The sequence below is a fragment of the Scyliorhinus canicula genome, chromosome 2, assembly GCF_902713615.1.
Source record: "Scyliorhinus canicula chromosome 2, sScyCan1.1, whole genome shotgun sequence".
Taxonomy (NCBI): Eukaryota; Metazoa; Chordata; class Chondrichthyes; order Carcharhiniformes; family Scyliorhinidae; genus Scyliorhinus; species Scyliorhinus canicula.
The window spans coordinates 280709374-280727792 of NC_052147.1; the positions used below are offsets into that span (position 1 = coordinate 280709374).

General features: G+C 47.8%; 1 protein-coding gene across 1 annotated transcript in view; it reads right to left on the reverse strand.

Annotated features, from left to right (window-relative positions):
* Positions 1 to 18419, reverse strand: part of LOC119962331 (receptor-type tyrosine-protein phosphatase-like N) — a 296288-nt gene that overhangs the window by 55337 nt on the left and 222532 nt on the right. Inside the window, exon 10 of the mRNA XM_038790310.1 lies at positions 16183 to 16395. Within this exon, the coding sequence (XP_038646238.1) occupies positions 16183 to 16395 (213 nt within the window). The remainder of the gene's footprint in view (positions 1 to 16182; positions 16396 to 18419) is intronic.

Genomic DNA, 18419 nt, shown 5'->3' on the forward strand with positions numbered 1-18419 from the left:
TTCGCCCCCACAACCCAAAAATGTGCAGAGTAGGTGGATTGGCCACGCTAAATTGCCCCTTAATAGAAAAAATAATTGGGTAATCTAAATTTTTTTTTAAAAATCATCATTATATATATTTAATCTTGTTTAAACAGTATTTGCTTTATTTGAAGACTTTGCGTGTTACTCAACAACACGCATATGACCATTCTGGCTGAAAGCAAATGATCAACAAGATATTGCACAACGTGACATAACATGGTACCAGGGATTGACTTTTTAAAAAACTAGTTAGATTAGAAAAAGCAAGAAAAAGAAAAAATTCATACCGACTATTCAACTGGGGAAGCTGCACAGCATTTGGATCCTTCGCAGAAAAATCACCTTGATGGAACACGCACAAGCTCCACATCAACTCAAGACAACCGGTAATCTTAATTCCAATTGGAAATTGTTCAAGCAACAGTTTCAGATTTGTTTAGAGGCTCATGATTTAACCCCTGTTACTGATGCTAGGAAGATGGCATTGCTTTCATCAATGGCAGGGCAGCATGCAATAGAAATTAATAATTTTTTAATCTACTCTGAAGGGGTGGACAAAAGCTAATTCGATACAATAGTTAACAAATTTGATGACCATCGCAAAATTCAGACGAATTAAATTTTTGGAAGATTCAGATTCGGCAAACGTTTGCAGAAAAATGGGGAATCATTTACCAGCTTTGTCACCGATTTAAAATTACTAGCATAATCCTGTAGCTATGCAGCATTGCATGATTCGTTGATCCATGATCAAATTGTGTACGGCATAAGTAATGAGAGTCTAAGAGAGGCATTGTTAGGACAGCAAGATCTAACGCTGTAAATCGCTGTAGAAAAATGTTTAACTCATGAAGAAAGTAAAAATCAGTACATCGCATTTTATCTCCGCGATAAAGGTGCGAAAGTCCACCACGAGGTCGAGAGTTTTAAAATGGTGCCTCAGGCAGTAAAGAAGCACGTTTCGGACGGCAACCATCTGACGCGCGCACACTCCAATCCAGCACATGCACACTTCGCCAGAAAATGTGAGACGGAAAAGAAAAGGTCTGCGCATGCGCGAACGTATCTCATGCGTCAGAGAGACAACGTCATGCCGTGTTACCGATGTGGCAACGCCCGCTTAAAAGGGAAATGTCCGGCTCAAGGCAAACACTGTTTAAAGTGCGGAAAACTCAATCACTATGCGTCACAATGTTGATTTAGCTCACTGGGCTAACTAGCTGGCTTTTAAAGCGGACCCAGGCAGGCCAGCAGCACGGTTCGATTCCGGTACCAGCCTCCCCGAACAGGCGCCGGAATGTGGCGACTAGGGGCTTTTCACAGTAACTTCATTGAAGCCTACTCGTGACAATAAGCGATTTTCATTTCATTTCATTGCAGATCTCCAGCACAATCTCAAACTCCGAAACCAAAACAATGGAACATCAACGTTTGAAGTGTGAATTCAGCGGAGAAGAAAATCGAAGAGAATTATTCGTCAGAAGAGGACAATTTCTCATTAGAAACCACGTTTTTCATGGGAAGAAGTGAGGAACCTAAAGCTACAACAAGCACTCCTCAACCAGTCACACGGTCAACTCCAGCAGTGAATGGAATTCTGTTGAGCAAGTTAACAACTTTCCCAGATTGTTCAAGCTTGACACAGGGACTTCAGCCAATCTACTGACAAGCATGGATCTCAATAAGATTTGTGGCGAACATGAGATGCTTCCAGCTGCATGTAGACTGAAGGACTACAATGGTAATCAGATCGCTTCAATGGGATCGCCATCTCACAGGCGCAAACAAAAAAATTAAGAAGACAGTACGATTTGAAATCATTACAGTTTTCATGTTTTATATTGAACAAATTACAAATTGTCAGAGAGAGAGAAAAAAACACGCAAAAATTAACATATATATTTACAGGTAAGCATCTTCCTAATAATAACTATGGCCTCCCCCCTTTAGCCGGCATACATATTTTACATTCCCCAATATGGCCGAGGCACATGTTTATTGGCATTTATTTACAGTTTAGTTTTGGGCCTTAGCTAGCCATCAAACCCCCGTAACGAACCCGTAGCCCTCTCCCCTCCCCCCCCCCCCCCCCCCCCCCCCCCCCCGCGCTACCTTCCCCCGATTCCCGTCCATTTTCCCCTGATTCTTGGCCACCCGACTATTCTTCCTCTAGTACGTTGGCCACAAACAGGTCCCGGAACAGTTGCATGAATGGCTCCCACGTTCTGTGGAAGCCGTCGTCCGACCCTCGGATGGCGAATTTGATTTTCTCCATTTGGAGAGATTCCGAGAGGTCGGACAGCCAGTCTGCAGCTCTGGGCGGTGCTGCTGACCGCCAGCCAAACAGGATTCTACGGCGGGCGATCAGGGAGGCAAAGGCAAGGGCGTCCGCCCTCCTCCCCAGGAATAGATCTGGCTGGTCTGAAACCCCGAAGACCGCCACTATCAGGCATGGCTCCACCCTCACCCCCACCACTTTGGACATAGCTTCGAAGAAGGCTGTCCAGTACTCCACAAGTCTGGGGCAAGACCAGAACATGTGGGCGTGGATTACAAATGAAAAATCTTCACTGTTAGGTGCACAGGCGTGCAAAGACTTGCAGCTTGTTCAAAGGATCGACACGACTACTCAGGATACATTAAACATGGAGGAAGAAATCCAGCTTATCCTACAACAGTTCCCTGATGTATTTAAAGGTATGGGCACGTTACCTTTCCAGTACTAAGAAAAGATGCCAAACCAGTAATTGATCCGCCTCGGAGAGTTCCTGCTCCTTTGCGAGAAAGGTTAAAACTAGAACTTGATCGACTGCAATCGCAAGGTATCATATCTCGAGCCACACAACCGACTGACTGGGTCAGCTCACTAGTATGCGTTAAAAAACCAGCTGCAGATCTTCGAATCTGCACAGATCCGAAAGAATTAAATAAAAATATTCGTAGGGAACACTATCCCATCCCAAAGCGTGAAGAAAGGGGATAAGGGGTTATGGGGAGAAGGCAGGAGAATGGGGATGGGAAAATATCAGCCATGATTGAATGGCGGAGCAGGCTTGATGGGCCGAGTGGCCTAATTCTGCTCCTATGTCTTATGGTCTTCTGGAAATCACATGCTCGCATCTTCACAAAACTCGACGCTTCGCAGGGATTTTGGCAGATGCAGCTTGACGACTCGAGCAGATTATTGTGCACTTTTAATATCCCATTTGGACACTCCTGCTTCAACCGGATGAATAATATCCGCATCAGGGATTTTCCATAGGATAATGGAACAGATGACAGAGGGCACTGAATGTGTAATGGTGCATGTCGGTGACATAATCATTTGGTCCACGACTGAGGAAGAACACATCCATCGTTTAAGAAAGGTTTTTGAAAGAATCCATCAATTTGGATTGAAATTGAACCAGGCAAAGATCACGTATGCACAATCTTCATTGAAATTCCTGGGAGATACCACATCCTCTCAAAGTGTCAGACCTGATAACGCAAGAATAGCGGCAATTCAAAATGTGAAAACGCCAGAAGATAAGAAAGCTGTTCTGGGGTTGCTGGGTTTTGGTAATTCCTTGGGGGAAGCTTATCTCAAACCTGTCATCGAGAACGTCTGCATTAAGAAACCTGATCAGAAAATCCACCACTTTTGAATGGACACAAAGTCATCAAATCAAATGGACAGGTCTAAAACAACAGCTTATGACCGCACCGATTCTTGCTTCCTTCGACCTGAAAAGAGCAACCAAGATATCCACTGATGCAAGTCAGGATGGAATAGCTCAGTTCTCTGGCAGCAAGGTCATTATTCTGATTGGATTCCTGTTGCATATGCTTCCAGGTCTGTGACTGCAATCCCTAACGTTTTACCCCTTTCGCTTCCTTTTTTAAAAATAAATTTAGAGTACCCCGTTATTTTTTTTCCAATTAAGGGGCAATTCAGCCTGACCAATCCGCCCAACCTGCACATCTTTGTCTAACTCTGCTGTTTTTCAGTTAAAAGTGCAGTGTGTAGATTAGTGTCTGATTGGCTGAAGCTGCCCCCGCTCTAATTGCTGAGAGGCAGTTATCTGTCAGTCACCTGAGGCCTGTTTAGGGGCACAAAGGTGCACATTGTATTCTTCTCTTTGACGCTTAAGTAGTGTGAGTCACCCTGGTTAGCTGAGGCCTGTTCACCTGAGGAAGGAGCAGTGCTCCGAAAGCTAGTGTTTGTAAGACTTCTTACTGTATGAAAGACAGACAGAAAGCGCACTCAGCAAGCTTTGCGCAAGTGAAGGAGACACAGCCAGAGTGAGACACAGCCGGAAAGGGAATTTGGTAATTCGGTGCAGAGTGGGAGAAGGTGCTTTTTCTCTACTGTTTTGTTCTCTCTCTTTCTTCTGGCCTGTAACTTTTAATCTGCAGGGAGAGAACCAGAGAGCATCTGAGAATCTGGGAAGGTAAGTGATTTTTATTTATTTTTATTACTTTTCAAATTGTGTGAGGGGTGGGGGGGGGTGACTGAAGTGACATCACAGTAAAGCTGTGACCTGATTGGCTGGTTGGGAAGCTACTCTAAATTTAAAAATTAAGCATTGTTAAACTAATTAAACATAATTACTTATTACTTAATTATAATTTAGAGGGGTAGCTAAGCCAGAGATCGGAGAGTACTGTATTTAGCTTTCACATTTATAGTAGAAATCTAGTGCTAGGAAACATAGTTAACAGTAACTTTTTAAATTTAATTTACTAATTAATTGACGCAATGTCAATTAGAGGGGTGCAGTGCTCTGACTGTGAGATGTGGCAGGTCTGGGAGGCTTCCAGCATCCCGGATGGCTTCATCTGCAGCAAGTGCACCCAACTGGAGCTCCTCACAGACCGCATGGTTCGGTTGGAGCAGCAGTTGGATGCACTTAGGAGCATGCAGGTGGCGGAAAGCATCATAGATAGCAGTTATATAAATGTGGTCACACCCAAGGTGCAGGCAGAGAAATGGGTGACCACCAGGAAGGGCAGGCAGTCAGTGCAGGAATCCCCTGTCGTTGTTCCCCTCTCGAACAGGTATACCCCTTTGGATTTCTAATTGGAGGGCTGTGACTAGTGGTGTTCCGCAGGGTTCAGTGCTGGGACCTTTGCTGTTCGTAGTATATATAAATGATTTGGAGGAAAATGTAACTGGTCTGAATAGTAAGTTTGCAGACGACACAAAGGTTGGTGGAATTGCGGATAGCGATGAGGACTGTCAGAGGATACAGCAGGATTTAGATCGTTTGGAGACTTGGGCGAAGAGATGGTAGATGGAGTTTAATCCGGACAAATGTGAGGTAAAGCATTTTGGAAGGTCTAATGCAGGTAGGGAATATACAGTGAATGGTGGAACCCTCAAGAGTATTGAAAGTCAGAGAGATCTAGGTGTACAGGTCCACAGGTCACTGAAAGGGTCAACACAGGTGGAGAAGGTTGTCAGGAAGGCATACGGCATGCTTGCCTTCATTGGCCGGGGCATTGAGTATAAGAATTGGCAAGTCATGTTGCAGCTGTATAGAACCTTAGTTAGGCCACACTTGGAGTATAGTGTTCAATTCTGGTCACCACACTACCAGAAGGATGTGGAGGCTTTAGAGAGGGTGCAGAAGAGATTTACCAGGATGTTGCCTGGTCTGGAGGGCATTAGCTCTGAGGAGAGGTTGGATAAACTTGGTTTCTTCTCACTGGAACGACGGAGGTTGAGGGGCGTCTTGATAGAGGTCGACAAAATTATGAGGTGCATAGACAGAGTGGATAGTCAGAGGCTTTTCCCCAGGGTAGAGGGGTCAATTACTAGGGGGCATAGGTTTAAGGTGCGAGGGGCAAGGTTCAGAGTAGATGTACGAGGCAAGTTTTTTACACAGAGGGTAGTGGGTGCCTGGAGCTCGCTGCAGGAGAAGGTGGTGTAAGCAGGTACGATAGTGACATTTAAGGGGCATCTTGACAAATACATGAATAACAAAGAACAAAGAAAATTACAGCACAGGAACAGGCCCTTCGGCCCTCCCAGCCTGCGCCGATCCAGATCCTTTATCTAAACCTGTCCCCTATTTTCCAAGGTCTACTTCCCTCTGTTCCCCGCCTGTTCATATATCTGTCTAGATGCATCTTAAATGATGCTATCGTGCCCGCCTCTACCACCTCCGCTGGCAAAGCGTTCCAGGCACCCACCACCCTCTGCATAAAAAACTTTCCACGCACATCTCCCTTAAACTTTCCCCCTCTCACTTTGGGAATAGAGGGATACGGACCCAGGAAGTGTAGAAGATTGTAGTTTAGTTGGGCAGCATGGTCGGCACGGGCTTGGTGGGCCGAAGGGCCTGTTCCTGTGGTGTACTTTTCTTTGTTCTTTATAAACCCACGCAGACACGGGGAGAATGTGCAAACTCCACACGGACAGTGACCCAGAGCCGGGTTTCGAACCCTCCTCAGCGCCGTAGTCCCAGTGACCCCTTTCCCTTCCTGTGTGTGTGTCAGTCTTGTGTGGGTTTGGGTAGAGAGCGGGATGGTAAAAGGGGGGAGTAGTAGAGTAGTTTGCCGTTATTCTAGTATAATTATTGCATGTCTTATCTCTATGCTTGTTACAAATAAACAATTGTGGTGTTTTACTTACAAATCTGGTGCCTATAAGTCATTGAAGGCGTCAAGAGCCAGAGATTTCAGAAAGTATATCTGAATCATTGGTCAATTCACTTAAGTTGGGACTCCGGGGCTGAAATTGACCGTGCACTAGTCCAGGGTGTCATAATATAAGGTGTAGATGTACAAAGGGACCTGGGTGTCCTTGTCCATAAGTCATTGAAGGCTAATGCAGGTGCAGCGGGCTGTTAGAAAGGCTAATGGAATGTTAGCCTTTATCGCCAGAGGATTTGAGTACAGGAGGAGTGAAATGAAATGAAATGAATATCGCTTATTGTCACAAGTAGGCTTCAATGAAATTACTGTGAAAAGCCCCTAGTCGCCACATCCCGGCGCCTGTCCGGGGAGGCTGGTACGGGAATCGAACCGTGCTGCTGGCCTGCTTTGGTCTGCTTTAAAAGCCAGCGATTTAGCCCAGTGAGCTAATCCAGCCCCTTGGGAGTGCGGTCTTGCTTCAATGGTATAAGAGCTGGTTTAGACCGTAACTGGGGTGCAGATTTGGTCCCCTTTCCTCAGAAAGGATAATATTGCCAGAGAGGGAGGGGAACGAAGGTTCCCCAGACTTGTTCCGGGGATGGCGGGTCTGTCTTGCAAAGAGAGATTGGGCAAACGGGGCCTGTATTCTCCAGAGTTTCAAAGAACGAGAGGTGATCTCATTGAAACCTAAAACTACTTAAAGGAATAAACGGGGAGATGCAGGTGAGATGCTTCCCTTATTTGGGGAGTCTAGAACAAGGGGGCACAATTTCAAAATAAGGGCGATTCCACTTCGAACCGAGGTGAGAAGTTTCTTTACACGGTGGCCTATGGAAGCTCAGTCACTGAGTATGTTGATAGATCTCTGATCAACAATAAGTAAAGGGTTATGGGAATAGTGGGTGGAAAAGGTATTGAAGTGTCTGATCGGCCATGATCGTATTGGATGGCAGAGCAGACTTGACGGGCTGAATGGCCTCCACCTGTTCCTATATGCTATGTTTAATCACAAGAGGAAGGTTTGCGGCTATATCCTTCAGCATCAACCCCATGAAACCTTTCTTGAATGATAGAATCTGTTTTTTTTATTTTATAAATTTGAAGTACCCAATTCATTTTTTCCCCCCAATTAAGGGGCAATTTAGCATGACTAATCCACCTACCCTGCACATCTTACATGGGGAGAATGAACAAACCCCACACGAACAGTGACCCTGAGCTCGGATCAAACGTGGGACCTCGGTGCCGTGAGGCAGTAATGCTAACCACTGCGCCACCGTGCTGCCCCCCGAATGACAGAATCTTAAGACCATAAGACATAGGAGCAGAATTAGACCACTCAGCCCATCGAGTCTGCTCCACCATTCAATCATGGCTGATATTTTTCTCATCCCCATTCTCCTGCCTTCTCCCCATAACCCCTGATCCCCTTATTAATCAGGAACCTATCTATCTCTGTCTTAAAGACACTCAGTGATTTGGCCTCCACAGCCTTCTGCGGCAAAGAGTTCCACAGATTCACCACCCTCTGGCTGAAGAAATTCCTCCTCATCTCTGTTTTAAAGGATCGTCCCTTTAGGCTGAGATTGTGTCCTCTGCTTCTAGTTTTTCCTACAAGTGGAAACATCCTCTCCACATCCGCTCTATCCAGGCCTCGCAGTATCCTGTAAGTTTCAATAAGATCCTCCCTCATCCTTCTAAACTCCAACGAGTCCAGACCCAGAGTCCTCAACCGTTCCTCATACGACAAGCTCTTCATTCCAGGGATCATTCCTGTGAACCTCCTCTGGACCCTTTTTGGCTAATGGTGCTGGCTCTTTGAAAGGACTATATAATGAGATGTATTCCCCTCTGCTCCTTAGCACACTGGGCTAAATCACTGGCCTTGAAAGCAGGCCAGCAGCACGGTTCAATTCCCGTACTAGCCTCCCAGAACAGGTGCCGAAATGTGGCGACTAGGGGCTTTTCATTGAAGTCTACTTGTGACAATAAGCGATTTTCATTTCATAACTTGGAATGTTTTTTACCTTTCAGCTATTTCCAGTTCTATATTTGCAACATTGCGCTCTTCATCCCTCTCCTCTTCTCTGAGGCTGTTGGGATTTTCCAAACGTTCCCACTGATCCCCGGAGACAGATTGTTTTTACTCCACACTCCTGAATTCCCAATTGTCTCTTGCTCTATCTGCCTCGGTACCATACCTGGCAAGGAAATTGTCGGTTGCTTGTTAAACTTGGCTCAGGTTTAGTTGGAGGAGGGGGTCGCAGGGCGGCGCAGTGGTTAGCACTGCTGCCTCACAGCGCCGAGGACCCGGGTTCCATCCCGTCTCTGGGACACTGTCCGTGTGGAGTTTGCACATTCTCCCCGTGTCTGCGTGGGTCTCACCCCAAAAAAGATGTGCAGGGTAGGTGGATTGGCCACACTAAATTGCCCCTTAATTGGAAAAAAAATAATTGGGTACTCTAAATTTATACAAAAATTTTAAAAAAAGTTTATTGGAGATGGTGACTGACTGGCCACAAAACCATCCAGTGATTATATTTCATAAGGAGGGGGACGGAATTTCCTCGCAGTGTAACTCCGTCGAAGGGAAGGAGGACATGTTCCTTTTTCATGGCACTAGCTGCTGTAAACCAGGTAAGTTTGAAGGTCCACTGAAAGGTCCTTGACAGGCCAGGGAGAGGGTAATTGTTTAAGATAAATGGATAGGATTTAACAGGAACTGGAGTTTGAGGGGCGGAGGCATTGATGGTTGGCGGGGTCGGAGGGCAGGCGTTGGAGGTCAGGGGGAGTCAGAGATTGGGGGTTGGAGGCCCATCGAGTCTGCACCGGCCCTTGGAAAGAGCACCCTACTTACGCCCACATCTCCGCCCTATCCCAGTAACCCACCTAACGTTTTGGACACTAAGGGGCAATTGATCATGGCCAATCCACCTAAACTGCCCATCTTTGGACTGTGGGAGGAAACCGGAGCACCCGGAGGAAACCCACGCAGACACGGGGAGAAAGTGCAGACTCCGCACAGACAGTGACCCGAGGCCGGAATTGAACCTGGGACCCTGGTGCTGTGAGGCAGCTGTGCTAACCACTGTGTCACCGTGCCGCTTGATGGGGAGGTGAGAGCAAGAGTGTTGGGCCTTGGGGGTGGGTGGGGGGGGGGATAATTCAGGGTTGCTGGGGGGAGACACTAGGGAGTGGGGGAGTTCTGGGTGGGGGGGGGGGGGGGGGGGGGGTGGGGGGGGGCGGGACGGGAGGGGTCTGGATCCATACAATAATTCCCAGAAGTTAGAAGTTGTTTTAATTGTGTAACCCTGCCGGAACCATCTGAGGTTTGTGATTTAAATCACATTTTCACATGTTTCCCAGTGGAGGCAATTGCCCAGAGCAAACTTTGCATTTCAGGGCAATTGCCATGAAAACTCTTAGCTGCGAATATCCGAAAGGCACCTTTGGGGTAGTTCCCTAAGGCGATACTGGGGAGCTCGGACGCTTAGGCCCATCAGGTGTACATTCTCCAATCCCATTATAAACCTGGATCCCGCAATCTCTGACGGAAAAGTCTTGTCTCAGAAAGCTGTGACTGACACACAGCGAGTGGAAAAGGAAGGAGGCAGACAGGAACCACCCACCAGAGAGGGTCGGACATAGTTCGACTAATCACATATTACATCTCTGCCAACCATTGTCCCTTACCTGATTTTGCAGGGTGTGTGTACCTGATATTGGACAGTGCTGTACCCGATATTGCAGGGTGTGTACCTGATATTGGAGGGTGTGTGTACCTGATATTGCAGGGTGTGTACCTGATATTGGAGGGTGTGTGTACCTGATATTGGAGGGTGTGTGTACCTGATGTTGGAGGGTGTGTGTGCCTGATATTGGAGGGTGTGTGTACCTGATATTGGAGGGTGTGTGTACCTGATATTGGAGGGTGTGTGTACCCGATATTGCAGGGTGTGTGTACCTTATATTGGAGGGTGTGTGTACCTGATATTGGAGGGTGTGTGTACCCAATATTGCAGGGTGTGTGTACCCGATATTGCAGGGTGTGTGTACCTGATATTGGAGGGTGTGTGTACCCAATATTGCAGGGTGTGTGTACCTGATATTGGAGGGTGTGTGTACTCGAGATTGCAGGGTGTGTGTCCCTGATATTGGAGGGTGTGTGTACCTGATTTTGCAGGGTGTGTGTACCTGATATTGCAGGGTGTGTGTACCTGATATTGCAAGGTGTGTGTACCTGATACTGCAGGGTGTGTGTCCCTGATATTGGAGGGTGTGTGTACCTGATATTGCAGGGTGTGTGTCCCTGATATTGGAGGGTGTGTGTACCTGATATTGCAGGGTGTGTGTACCTGATATTGCAGGGTGTGTGTCCCTGATATTGCAGGGTGTGTGTACCTGATATTGCAGGGTGTGTGTCCCTGATATTGCAGGGTGTGTGTACCTGATATTGCAGGGTGTGTGTACCTGATATTGCAGGGTGTGTGTACCTGATATTGCAGGGTGGTGTACCCGATATTGCAGGGTGTGTCTACCTGATACTGCAGGACTGGGTCCAGCGGAGATTCACACGGATGATCCCTGGAATGGCGGGTCTAACATATGATGAACGGCTGAGGATCCTGGGATCGTATTCATTGGAGTTTAGAAGGTTAAGGGGAGATCTAATAGAAACTTACAAGATAATACATGGCTTAGAAAGGGTGGACGCAAAGAAACTGTTTCCGTTAGGCGAGGAGACGAGGACCCGTGGGCACAGACTTAGAATTAGAGGGGGTAAATTCAGAACAGAAATGCGGAGACATTTCTTCAGCCAGAGAGTGGTGGGCCTGTGGAATTCATTGCCGCGGAGTGCAGTGGAGGCCGGGACGCTAAATGGCTTCAAGGCAGAGATAGATAAATTCTTGATGTCGCGAGGAATTAAGGGCTACGGGGAGAATGCTGGTAGGTGGAGTTGAAATGCCCATCAGCCATGATTGAATGGCGGAGTGGACTCGATGGGCCAAATGGCCTTACTTCCACTCCTATGTCTTATGGTCTTATGGACGTGTGTACCTGATATTGCAGGGTGTGTGTACCTGATATTGGAGGGTGTGTGTACCTGATGTTGGAGGGTGTGTGTACCTGATATTGGAGGGCGTGTGTACCTGATATTGCAGGGTGTGTGTACCCGATATTGGAGGGTGTGTGTACCCGATATTGGACAGTGCTGTACCCGATATTGCAAGGTGTGTGTACCTGATATTGCAGGGTGTGTGTACCTGATATTGCAGGGTGTGTGTACCCGATATTGCAGGGTGTGTGTACCTGATATTGCAGGGTGTGTGTACCTGATATTGGAGGGTGTGTGTACCTGATATTGCAGGGTGTGTGTACCTGATATTGCAGGGTGTGTGTACCCGATATTGCAGGGTGTGTGTACCTGATATTGTAGGGTGTGTGTACCTGATATTGCAGGGTGTGTGTACCTGAGTTTGGAGGGTGTGTGTATCGGATATTGCAGGGTGTGTGTACCTGAGTTTGGAGGGTGTGTGTATCGGATATTGCAGGGTGTGTGTACCTGAGTTTGGAGGGTGTGTGTACCCGATATTGGAGGGTGCTGTACCCGATATTGCAGGGTGTGTGTACCCAATATTGCAGGGTGTGTGTACCTGATATTGCAGGGTGTGTGTACCTGATATTGCAGGGTTTGTGTACCTGATATTGCAGGGTGTGTGTACCTGAGTTTGGAGGGTGTGTGTACCTGATATTGGACAGTGCTGTACCCGATATTGCAGTGTGTGTGTACCTGATATTGGACAGTGCTGTACCCGATATTGGAGGGTGTGTGTACCTGATATTGGAGGGTGGTGTACCCGATATTGCAGGGTGTGTGTACCTGATATTGTAGGGTGTGTGTACCTGATATTGGAGGGTGTGTGTACCTGATATTGCAGGGTTTGTGTACCTGATATTGCAGGGTGTGTGTACCTGAGTTTGGAGGGTGTGTGTACCCGATATTGCAGGGTGTGTGTACCCGATATTGCAAGGTGTGTGTACCTGATATTGCAGGGTTTGTGTACCTGATATTGCAGGGTGTGTGCACCTGATATTGGAGGGTGTGTGTACCTTAAATTGCAGGGTGTGTGTACCTGATATTGCAGGGTGTGTGTACCTGATATTGCAGGGTGTGTGTACTTGATATTGCAGGGTGTGTGTACCTGATATTGGAGGGTGTGTGTACCTGATATTGGAGGGTGCTGTACCCGATATTGCAGGGTGTGTGTACCCGATATTGGAGGGTGTGTGTACCCGATATTGGAGGGTGTGTGTACCCGATATTAGAGGGTGTGTGTACCTGATATTGCAGTGTGTGTGTACCCGATATTGGAGGGTGTGTGTACCCGATATTGGAGGGTGCTGTACCCGATATTGCAGGGTGTGTGTACCCGATATTGGAGGGTGTGTGTACCCGATATTGGAGGGTGTGTGTACCCGATATTGGAGGGTGTGTGTACCTGATATTGCAGGGTGTGTGTACCCGATATTGCAGGGTGTGTACCTGATATTGCAGGGTGTGTGTACCTGATATTGGAGGGTGTGTGTACCTGATGTTGGAGGGTGTGTGTGCCTGATATTGGAGGGTGTGTGTACCTGATATTGGAGGGTGTGTGTACCTGATATTGGAGGGTGTGTGTACCCGATATTGCAGGGTGTGTGTACCTTATATTGGAGGGTGTGTGTACCTGATATTGGAGGGTGTGTGTACCCAATATTGCAGGGTGTGTGTACCCGATATTGCAGGGTGTGTGTACCTGATATTGGAGGGTGTGTGTACCCAATATTGCAGGGTGTGTGTACCTGATATTGGAGGGTGTGTGTACTCGAGATTGCAGGGTGTGTGTCCCTGATATTGGAGGGTGTGTGTACCTGATTTTGCAGGGTGTGTGTACCTGATATTGCAGGGTGTGTGTACCTGATATTGCAAGGTGTGTGTACCTGATACTGCAGGGTGTGTGTCCCTGATATTGGAGGGTGTGTGTACCTGATATTGCAGGGTGTGTGTCCCTGATATTGGAGGGTGTGTGTACCTGATATTGCAGGGTGTGTGTACCTGATATTGCAGGGTGTGTGTCCCTGATATTGCAGGGTGTGTGTACCTGATATTGCAGGGTGTGTGTCCCTGATATTGCAGGGTGTGTGTACCTGATATTGCAGGGTGTGTGTACCTGATATTGCAGGGTGTGTGTACCTGATATTGCAGGGTGGTGTACCCGATATTGCAGGGTGTGTCTACCTGATACTGCAGGACTGGGTCCAGCGGAGATTCACACGGATGATCCCTGGAATGGCGGGTCTAACATATGATGAACGGCTGAGGATCCTGGGATCGTATTCATTGGAGTTTAGAAGGTTAAGGGGAGATCTAATAGAAACTTACAAGATAATACATGGCTTAGAAAGGGTGGACGCAAAGAAACTGTTTCCGTTAGGCGAGGAGACGAGGACCCGTGGGCACAGACTTAGAATTAGAGGGGGTAAATTCAGAACAGAATGCGGAGACATTTCTTCAGCCAGAGAGTGGTGGGCCTGTGGAATTCATTGCCGCGGAGTGCAGTGGAGGCCGGGACGCTAAATGGCTTCAAGGCAGAGATAGATAAATTCTTGATGTCGCGAGGAATTAAGGGCTACGGGGAGAATGCTGGTAGGTGGAGTTGAAATGCCCATCAGCCATGATTGAATGGCGGAGTGGACTCGATGGGCCAAATGGCCTTACTTCCACTCCTATGTCTTATGGTCTTATGGACGTGTGTACCTGATATTGCAGGGTGTGTGTACCTGATATTGGAGGGTGTGTGTACCTGATGTTGGAGGGTGTGTGTACCTGATATTGGAGGGCGTGTGTACCTGATATTGCAGGGTGTGTGTACCCGATATTGGAGGGTGTGTGTACCCGATATTGGACAGTGCTGTACCCGATATTGCAAGGTGTGTGTACCTGATATTGCAGGGTGTGTGTACCTGATATTGCAGGGTGTGTGTACCCGATATTGCAGGGTGTGTGTACCTGATATTGCAGGGTGTGTGTACCTGATATTGGAGGGTGTGTGTACCTGATATTGCAGGGTGTGTGTACCTGATATTGCAGGGTGTGTGTACCCGATATTGCAGGGTGTGTGTACCTGATATTGTAGGGTGTGTGTACCTGATATTGCAGGGTGTGTGTACCTGAGTTTGGAGGGTGTGTGTATCGGATATTGCAGGGTGTGTGTACCTGAGTTTGGAGGGTGTGTGTATCGGATATTGCAGGGTGTGTGTACCTGAGTTTGGAGGGTGTGTGTACCCGATATTGGAGGGTGCTGTACCCGATATTGCAGGGTGTGTGTACCCAATATTGCAGGGTGTGTGTACCTGATATTGCAGGGTGTGTGTACCTGATATTGCAGGGTTTGTGTACCTGATATTGCAGGGTGTGTGTACCTGAGTTTGGAGGGTGTGTGTACCTGATATTGGACAGTGCTGTACCCGATATTGCAGTGTGTGTGTACCTGATATTGGACAGTGCTGTACCCGATATTGGAGGGTGTGTGTACCTGATATTGGAGGGTGGTGTACCCGATATTGCAGGGTGTGTGTACCTGATATTGTAGGGTGTGTGTACCTGATATTGGAGGGTGTGTGTACCTGATATTGCAGGGTTTGTGTACCTGATATTGCAGGGTGTGTGTACCTGAGTTTGGAGGGTGTGTGTACCCGATATTGCAGGGTGTGTGTACCCGATATTGCAAGGTGTGTGTACCTGATATTGCAGGGTTTGTGTACCTGATATTGCAGGGTGTGTGCACCTGATATTGGAGGGTGTGTGTACCTTAAATTGCAGGGTGTGTGTACCTGATATTGCAGGGTGTGTGTACCTGATATTGCAGGGTGTGTGTACTTGATATTGCAGGGTGTGTGTACCTGATATTGGAGGGTGTGTGTACCTGATATTGGAGGGTGCTGTACCCGATATTGCAGGGTGTGTGTACCCGATATTGGAGGGTGTGTGTACCCGATATTGGAGGGTGTGTGTACCCGATATTGGAGGGTGTGTGTACCTGATATTGCAGTGTGTGTGTACCCGATATTGGAGGGTGTGTGTACCCGATATTGGAGGGTGCTGTACCCGATATTGCAGGGTGTGTGTACCCGATATTGGAGGGTGTGTGTACCCGATATTGGAGGGTGTGTGTACCCGATATTGGAGGGTGTGTGTACCTGATATTGCAGGGTGTGTGTACCCGATATTGCAGGGTGTGTGTACCCGATATTGGAGGGTGTGTGTACCCGATATTGGACAGTGCTGTACCCGATATTGCAGGGTGTGTGTACCTGATATTGCAGGGTGTGTGTACCCGATATTGCAGGGTGTGTGTTCCTGATATTGCAGGGTGTGTGTACCTGAGTTTGGAGGGTGGTGTACCCGATATTGCAGGGTGTGTGTACCCGATATTGCAGGGTGTGTCTACCTGATGTTGGAGGGTGGTGTACCAGACTTTGGACGGACGTGTGTACCTGATATTCGAGCAAGGAGTCAGTTCCTCCCTCAGGCCCCAGGCCGGCCAGTTTCTCCTTCTGACGCTGTTTGGCATTTTGACGGAGGCAGAAGATGACCGCTCCGGCAATGAGAATGCCGGCGATGCACGCTACGGCGATAAATGTCAGGAGCAGGAAACGGAAGGTGTCACTGTGCCTGGCTGGTTTCGGCAGCGAGTGGAACGCATTCCTCTGCGAAAAAACGAGAGAGAGAGAAAGATTAAAAAGAAAGACGAGAAAGAGATGGAGAGAAATTCTCACCAGGCCGTCTCGCAGGCGTGAATCACACTGAGATGAAGGTTTGCGGAAGAGACAAGCAATTTGCAGGTCTCACTCGGATAGCTGTTTAATCATCGCTTAATGATTCACTCGATGTTCCAAAGTGAGCAGCAGTAACTCGATGATCAAGAGCTGGAGTTTATGTTGCTGCCTGGGTTGGTCCCTTTCGATTGGATCCAACAGAACAGGAAAGGTGTTGATCCACTGGGATTTTCCCCAGTGGAATAAATGACAGAGGAGTCCGTTCATCTGGAACAGTGGATTTGGGATTGAATGGGTTGACCTTCAGCATTACACAAAAAAGATGTTGAATGGGTTTGGTGCACCTGGATTGTCCACAATTGGCTCAGGGTGTTGGCAAACACATAGAATAAGCGGGAATTTGGGGCAGCACGGTAGCACAGTGGTTAGCACTGTGGCTTCACAGCTCCAGGGTCCCAGGTTCGATTCCCCGCTGGGTCACTGTCTGTGCGGAGTCTGCACGTCCTCCCCGTGTGCGCGTGGGTTTCCTCCGGGTGCTCCGGTTTCCTCCCACAGTCCAAAGATGTGCAGGTTAGGTGGATTGGCCGTGATAAATTGCCCTTAGTATCCAAAAAGGGTGGGAGGGGTTATTGGGTTACGGGGATAGGGTGGAAGTGAGGGCTTATGTGGGTCGGTGCAGACACGATGGGCCGATTGGTCTCCTTCTGCAATGTATGTTCTATGATCATCTCATGGCAGGGATGAGGAAGGAGTTTGGATCCATTGGGATTCCGTACAATGGGAATAAATGGGAAGGAGTTTGGATCCATTGGGATTCCGTACAATGGGAATAAATGGGAAGGAGTTTGGATCCATTGGGATTCCGTACAAAGGGAGTGAATGGGAAGGGATTTGGGTCCATTGGGATTCCGTACAAAGGGAGTGAATGGGAAGGGATTTGGGTCCATTGGGATTCCGTACAATGGGAGTGAATGGGAAGGGATTTGGGTCCATTGGGATTCCGTACAATGGGAGTGAATGGGAAGGGGTTTGGGTCCATTGGGATTGTGGACAATGGGAGTGAATGGGAAGGGGTTTGGGTCCATTGGGATTGTGTACAAAGGGAGTGAATGGGAAGGGGTTTGGGTCCATTGGGATTGTGTACAATGGGAGTGAATGGGAAGGGATTTGGGTCCATTGGGATTCCGTACAATGGGAGTGAATGGGAAGGGGTTTGGGTCCATTGGGATTGTGTACAATGGGAGTGAATGGGAAGGGGTTTGGGTCCATTGGGATTCCGTACAATGGGAGTGAATGGGAAGGGATTGGGTCCATTGTGATTCCGTACAATGGGAGTGAATGGGAAGGGGTTTGGGTCCATTGGGATTGTGTACAATGGGAGTGAATGGGAAGGGGTTTGGGTCCATTGGGATTGTGTACAATGGGAGTGAATGGGAAGGGGTTTGGGTCCATTGGGATTGTGTACAATGGGAGTGAATGGGAAGGGGTTTGGGTCCATTGGGATTGGGTACAGTGGGAGTGAATGGGAAGGGGTTTGGGTCCATTGGGATTCCGTACAATGGGAGTGAATGGGAAGGGGTTTGGGTCCATTGGGATTCTGTACAATGGGAGTGAATGGGAAGGGGTTTGGGTCCATTGGGATTGTGTACAATGGGAGTGAATGGGAAGGGGTTTGGGTCCATTGGGATTCCGTACAATGGGAGTGAATGGGAGGGGTTTGGGTCCATTGGGATTGTGTACAATGGGAGTGAATGGGAAGGATTTTACTCCTGTTATTGTCCTGTATAGTAAAATACACTCAGTTAATTACAGCACATTGCTTAATATTCATATTGGTCTCCATCCAAGAGATGATTCACAGACAGGAATACAAAACTGATACCAAAGGAAAATATCAAAATATAACTTATGGAATGTCTTTGACCTGAAACAGCATGGTGTGTGTTACTCTCTGC